The sequence below is a fragment of the Gossypium arboreum genome, chromosome 7 (genome assembly GCF_025698485.1).
Source record: "Gossypium arboreum isolate Shixiya-1 chromosome 7, ASM2569848v2, whole genome shotgun sequence".
NCBI classification, from domain to species: domain Eukaryota; kingdom Viridiplantae; phylum Streptophyta; class Magnoliopsida; order Malvales; family Malvaceae; genus Gossypium; species Gossypium arboreum.
In genome coordinates, this window is record NC_069076.1 from 96,565,736 (window position 1) to 96,573,111 (window position 7,376).

At 29.3% G+C, this 7,376-nt stretch overlaps 1 protein-coding gene across 2 annotated transcripts; it reads left to right on the plus strand.

Moving 5' to 3' along the window:
* The first annotated feature begins 3,807 nt into the window (after positions 1-3,807).
* On the plus strand, positions 3,808-7,376 carry LOC108472006 (protein SPIRAL1-like 3). 2 transcript variants are annotated; one of them, XM_017773560.2, is made up of 3 exons: positions 3,808-3,958; positions 4,653-4,961; positions 7,052-7,376. In XM_017773560.2, exons 2-3 carry the CDS (start codon positions 4,680-4,682, stop codon positions 7,130-7,132), a joined length of 363 nt encoding a protein of 120 aa, XP_017629049.1. In that variant the 5' UTR covers positions 3,808-3,958; positions 4,653-4,679; the 3' UTR covers positions 7,133-7,376. The 2 variants fall into 2 exon arrangements, with proteins under 2 accessions (XP_017629049.1, XP_017629099.1); XM_017773610.2 differs by having other exon boundaries at positions 3,819-3,958; positions 4,661-4,961.

Genomic DNA, 7,376 nt, shown 5'->3' on the forward strand with positions numbered 1-7,376 from the left:
TAAGATATGTTTTAAAATTAGAAAGGTATTGAATAAAATGTAATTATTATATTAATAATTTTATTCTTTTGTAATTACAAAGATTATAATTTTTAAACGTGTTTGACTCATAACTTAATACAATTTATATCATAATTCCTTTTATCATATAAAAATTATTGGTATAAAAAAACAATTTCTAAGCAAGTAATAAAAATTAAAATTAATTATCATATGTATTATGTTAGTTTAAAAGTATTTAATAACACGATTACTAATAAAAATAACAAGAAAAACAAACATCTTATCTCGATTGTTCTAGTGCATATTTGTTAGGTTATGCACCTTATTATCATTTGAATTTGAATCTAAATTATTATGATTATCGAGATTTTCTTCCTCTATATAGTTTTTAAAGTATGAATCATCTCAGTTCTACATATGATTAAAATTATGCAACATCCTAGTGCAATCAAACATTGTTTATTTTTTTTATACTTTACTAAGGTGATGTTTGATACTGTTAATATGATAAATATTTTTTTACATTGATAAATGCATTTTCAACCACATTTCGAGGCATTGAATATCACATATTAAATAGTTCACGAGCTATCTTCTATGCTTATGTCTAGTATCATTCTTTCAAATGGTATCCTACTCGTCATGTAATGCAATAAAATATTTTCTATTTGCATAACTAACATCAACTTTATAATATTTGAATTTACAATCCAATTAATCTATCACTTTAATTATAAAACTTAAATAGACTTATTTTTATAATATGAAAATTAAGTAAAAATAATATAAAATCTATAACGTATAACCTTTTTAAGAAAGGGCTTTATAAGTTGTCCAAAAATAAGTTATGATTAAAAAATAATATAATGTATATCATGAACATTGAAATAATAGATTTCTTGGCCATAAGTTTTTATACATAAATATATTATAGTACTTTTATAGCATGTAAATTATTTTTTATAATGATTTTATTGATTATAACTTTAGAATTTCTTGGGATTTAAATAGTATAATTTTTTTTCATAACTTTATAAATGTTATGTTGTCAATGGATGGAACATAAATGGTGTTGTAGTTGTCAATGGTTATGTGGGCACGACAACGAGTTATTCTAATCAAAAGAGGATGCTTTACAAAACTCATACACTGTCATGAGGAAGAAAACACTGTGGCGTTTCATTATAATCAAGTATTACGTTTTATCCATCACCACCAAAAGCGGTGACCTCGTCGTTATAACTTGTGACAGAATTGAGGGGTAACAAATTATACTAACAAGGTCACGGCCTTCAGTGGAGATAAACAACACAAATTACTTGATTATACTGGAAAACCCATTGTGTTTTCTTTCTTCGCACTTGTGTATGGGTTTTATGAAGCATGCTCATCTGATGAGGAGAATCTCGTTGTCGTGCCCACATTAGCACTGTCAATTATGACCCCGATTATGCTCTATCCTTTGATAAATTATGTATACTTGAAACCTTAGTTACACTTCAATTCAAGATGGTACAATTGCCATCAACTTGGACCACGAGTTGCAAAGCGGTCCCAACTTATCATGTGATGGCTTCAGTGTGTCACTCGCGAAAGATATTGGAGGAAATGTAGAAATCGCGAACTTAATGACTTTAGTGTATCACTCACAACCAAATCTAAGATTTTGGGTTAAGCAGCCCTATAGACCCAACCGAGGAGTTATTGGTGGAGCATACTGCATAGACTTGAGGCAAATGACTTGTGACTGTAGGAGATTTCAAACACTTAGTTATTTACGCGCACGTGCAATTGCGACATGGGCCTCGGCACGTGTAGATTGCATAACATATGTTGACGAAGTTTACAATCTTGAATGCACGTATAAATTTTGGAAATCTGAATTCCCACCTATCCTGGATGAAAACATGTGGCTGCTTACCTCGCATGATCCTTTCGAGTTTGCACTAGATAAGAACTCATAGCATAAGCCGAAAGGTTGGCTGAGTACTCAACTCGAATATGAGACAATATGGATATTCAGGAGTAGGGAGACACACCAAGATTATTATGTTACTATAGGAACCTAGGGCGTGCAAAGCCAATATGTCCACACAACCTAGGAACATCTTAGAGAAAAACTAATTAAAACACTAACTCATGCAATGAAAACACAAGCCAATGTTTTAATCTTTTTTCGTACCTTCTGAGCAATTCTATGCTCTTTCAAAATATTGTATTGAACAAATGGACGGAGAAAAACTTAAATAAAAAAAGTAATAGAAATAATTGTAAAATTTAAACTCACAATATGATATGGTACAAAATAAATCAATTTAATAAATAATTTCGTATATTGTAAATAGGTGTACATTTGGGATGTAAAACAAAATATACAATTTGGAAAAATTATAAAATAAAAAAAAATAATCATCGGCATCCCAAATGTGTATTGAGTATTTGGTTGAAAAGAACGAAGTTTAGAGAGATTTATATAAAAAAGTTATTGGCTTTTGGAATCATTTTAGCCGTTGGAAAAGTTAACGTTGAAATTATTACCGAAAATGCATTTTCAGGAGAAAAAATAAAAACGTTGAATACAATTTCCTTTCTCTCTCAAAAAAATAATGTGCATAAACAAAAAAAACATAATTTCTTAAATAATTTTTTAGGCATATTTGTAAAATTCTGCCCTACCCAATTTTATTTGCGGTATTGATTTTAAAAAAATATATATATAAAATCAAGTTAATTTTCTCATTTGCAGTAAATTTATCTTTGATCTTATATAGAATAAATTTGATATATATATATATATATATATATATATATTAAGATTTATAAATAAATTAAAACTTAAAATTTCAATTTAATTAAAACACTATTCAAATTTTTGAATATTTTTATATAATTATTTTATTTAATATATTATTAATTAATTAAAAACACTAAGTTTAACTTAATTAATAATATTAATTCCTTTAAAAGATGATATTATTACATTTTATTTGAATCATATCATTTCGTTCCTAATCTTTTTGTCACGATTTACTTATTAAATTGTTCTGAGAACTAATTTCGATGCAAATTTTCTTAATTACTCTTTCCATTAATAATAAACATTTACTTTATATTAATATTATTCCAAAATATTTTTCGTTAGAGTGAACTATACTTGTAGTAATTTCTTTTTGTGATCCAACAATTAATATATTTATTTTGTTATTTAATTATTTAATTTTGTCATTTTTGGTCATTATCTAGTTAATAATGGCAGTTTTTAAAGTTGGCATAATAAAATTTCAACTCTCAACATTTATACATTGTGTCAATTTAGTTTTAATTACGAAAAATCTAACCTTAAACTTTTACATATTGTGTAATTTGATTTTTTTACAAATTTATTTTTTGTGATAATTTCACCTAAAAACTAAAAGATAAATTTATCAACTAAATATGATTGAAAATATACACATAAATAATAGAAACATTAAAAATTCAAGATAATAATTTTCATATTTTCTTATTCATTTAAAATTTACCCTCAATGCAAAAATAACAAACAAACCATATTACATAATGTGTAAATGTTAAAAGTTAATTTATTTTAAAATCAAGATTAAATTAAGATGATTTATAAATATTGAGTTAGAAATATTATTATATCAATTTTAAAATTATTAATATTATTCAAATGATGATTAAAAAGATAAAATTAAATTATTAAGTTACCATTTACGTAATTAAATTACCGATAGTTGAGTGGTAGTGAGTACCAGGTAGTTTCCTCTTATCGAATAGTATGCGGTGGAACCAATAATTTAAGGCCTATTTTATTTTCTTTTAAAATTTAAAGAAATTATTATTGAATAAAACAATTGAAAAATAAAAGCTAAAAATCCCACCCATAATTTACCTTGTTCTCTGCTTTCGTTTCAGATTTCAGATCTGATCAAAGAACAACCAAACAAACAGGGTGAGAAGCTAAACCTAAATTTTTCTAAAAAGGAAACCGATGCTCAAATTTCTTTTCATTTATTTATTTCTGTTTGTTTGCTGAGAAAATCCAGATTGTATTCGATCTGTTTTTTCCGCTTTATGCTCTAATAACATGGCGTTATGCATTCGCGATATTTTTTCCGCTTTATGCTTTGACATGGTGTTATGCATTCCGAGTCGATATTGTATGATGAAACGTTAGGCATTTGGCTTTCCTTTTCTTTTTTTCTTAAGTCTCCTTGAAAATGTTTTTGAATCTCATTTATGTAATTGCATCTGGCTTTTTTAGATCTTTTGTTGATGATTTGCTTGTTAAGTTTCACATCAAACTGAAAATTTCAGCACAATGTGAGACTTTGAATCAGATTGGACTTGGGTTTACTAGCGGGCTATTCTTGATTAAATGACATTTTTTTAATGGGAAATCCTACTGCATCATGTGTTGGATTTTACCTAATCTAATGTGTAATTAGTTTCATTTCTGAAACTTGAATTGAAGTTTGGGATTTTGTAGATAACCATGTTACTTTGGAAACATTAAGTAAATCCATGTTAGAACTCACCTTGAGTCCGAGCAATATACGTAAATGGTTCTTGTTAATTTTTTATTTTCAGTTTATAACTATAGATTTATTGTTGTTTACTGGAATATTTGTTTCTTCATGGATAAGTTGCTTAGAAGTCCCAAGTTAGAGAACATGGGTCGTGGAGTCAGCAGTGGTGGGGGACAGAGTTCTTTGGGTTACCTTTTCGGGAGCGGAGAAGCTCCACCTCCCAAACCAACCAACGTCACGAGTACTGGCACCACCAGTAATGAAGTTCCTCAGAAGCAGATTGAGGTTGTGAAGGAAACTGTGCAAAAACCGACCACTGCTTCACCATCATCGGGTGATGCCAAGGAGATCCCTGCAGGTGTTCCAGGGAGCAAAACGAACAACTATTTCCGAGCTGATGGCCAGAATTGTGGCAACTTTCTTACGGTAAAACACTAGTCTCAATTCTCTTTAAATGGTCACTTAGTAATGTTTGATCAAATGTCTGCAGTTGATCTACACAAAGAATTGATGAATTTCATTTTGCTGAAATTTCACCATCTATAATATCATACTCACTTTCAAAAATGATGCTAATACTTTATGATTGTCTATAGAGGTGTTCATCGGTCGGGTCGGGCCGGCTCGGGCTGGGCTCAACTAAAAAATTATGCCATTTATTAGGCTCGGGCCAGGCCCAAAAAAGGGGCTTAAAATTTTACCAAAGATCGACCCGGATAAAAAATACTAAAACTCGGGCTCGGCACAACCATCCGTATTAATTTTTATATTATTTTAAATATATATATATAATACATCAAAAATATTAAAAATATCGAAATAAATATTTCCTAACAAATTAAAAATAAAATTTAAAAAATATGTAGACTTAAATAACACTAAGATAGATGCGACTTAATAAGCAAATGCTTCTAAAAGTAATAAAAAATTAACAAATCCCTTTAAAATAATAACAAAATTAATAATAAAATAAGTTTTAAGGAAAAAAAACAAGAAAATAACATTTAAAAATAAAAAAAATGCAGTTTTTTTGTCCTTTAGTGAATTTGGGCCGGGCTGGACTTGGGTTCTAGCTAAAAATACCTTACCCGAGGCCTGATTTATTTTTTAAACAAGTTTTATTTTTTTGTCTAAGTCTATTTTTTGGGCTTATATTTTTGCCCAAATCCTCTCACATTTTGAGCGGGCTTTCGGACCTGGCTGGATAACCCGGCCCATGAACTTCTCTAATTGTCTATATCTCATATCTAATTAGAACAGAAAAAAAAAATCACATCTGGCAGTTATGTTCTGCTTTGCAGTTTGCATAAAATTAAAATCATATGCTGAAGCTCCTAGATGAGTTCACTTGACGTAAATGATTAGGAAATGATATGTTGGGATTCAGCAGGAGCATTTCCTTTTTTTTCTTTTCTCTAACTAGGAGTTTTGAGACTAATCCCTGTTGGGCCAAAAGTTTATAAGGTAAAACTCATATTGGATTTTTGAGTGTGTATTTTTTTTTGTGTATATTTTCAATTAAATTTAATTGATAAATTTATTTTTAGTTTTTAGGTGAAAGGGTCATAAAGAAAAGTAAAATTGTAAAAAAAAAACAAATTACACTAAGTGTAAATGGTATGGTTTTTCATAATCAAGATTAAATTGGCATAAGGTTAAAGTTGTTATTATGCCAACTTTAAAAGCTGCCACCGTTAGTTAGATGATGACAAAAAAAAGATAAAATTGAATAATTAAATAACTATTTTTGACTTTTCATAATCAAGTGACCTAAAAAATAAATGTACTAATAGTTGGGTGACTAATAGTTGAGTCACTACTATTGTAGTTGACCCTAAGAAAAAATGTTTTGGAATATTTAATATAAAGTAAATGTTTATTAGGGGTGAGGTCCTCACCACCTCAACTGACTGTTGGTTGACCTCTGTTTATATTTAATATAAAGTAAATGTTTTGGAATCATAATCTATTGTAGGGAAGTTGACCTCTGTCGCCAGGGTTGGATCCAAAGGGTAGGATCCTCGGCCTGGTTAAAAATAAAATAAAATCATTTTGGCCCCTTTTAGAAAATAATAATTCAATTTTGATATTTTTAACATAAACTCTCAAATTTTATAAATTTATCTTGACCCTAACACAAAATTTCTGATTTCATCCGTGTTTATTACTAAATTATGGAAGCTTGGGTCAGGGAATTGCCAACTTTACATTGTTTTCCCTGTCTTGGGTTATATGATTTAGCGGTCTGAACTTTGCGTGCACCAGTATCATGTTGAGATATGGATATGAATATCCGTATGCTGAGATCAAAATTATATTATAAGTTTTGTCATTGTATTATCTTATGATTTTATAGTTTCTAGCATGCCCCTCAAAGGGTTTTCGTATTACGTATGTTTGGCAAAATCATGCATGCATCACACATGCTTATAACATTCATGCTTCAAATTCGATACCATTTATTTTCTTTGGAGTAAGCATAAACTAAATAGTTGGATAACTTTGTCTGTGGGCAGGAGCGCAGGACAACTAAGGTTCACGCAGCGCCTGGCGGTGGGTCTTCCTTGGATTACCTGTTTGGTGGCAGCGAGAAGTGATATGTGAGATATTAAATGTTGGAACCACTGCTTATGGTTGTCCTAAAAGGTTTGGGACAGAAAATATTTAAGTATAAACAATATGTTGGTTTCCCTTCCATCCTGGACTTTCTGGAAACTTCAAATTAAGCTTTTTCCTATCTAAGCAACTGCTTACCATTAGTTAACCATGCTTATCCAATCCTTTCATCAAGTGTTATAAGTATCTTTTATCATATATTAAAGTAATATATTCAAGAAAAAA

What these genes read in the sequence shown, in the direction of transcription:
- LOC108472006 (XM_017773560.2), top strand. Translation starts at nt 4,680, where the DNA reads ATGGGTCGTGGAGTCAGCAGTGGTGGGGGACAGAGTTCTTTGGGTTAC. An exon ending in ATTGTGGCAACTTTCTTACG is followed by an intron (nt 4,962 to 7,051) that starts GTAAAACACTAG and finishes GTCTGTGGGCAG; the next exon opens with GAGCGCAGGACAACTAAGGT.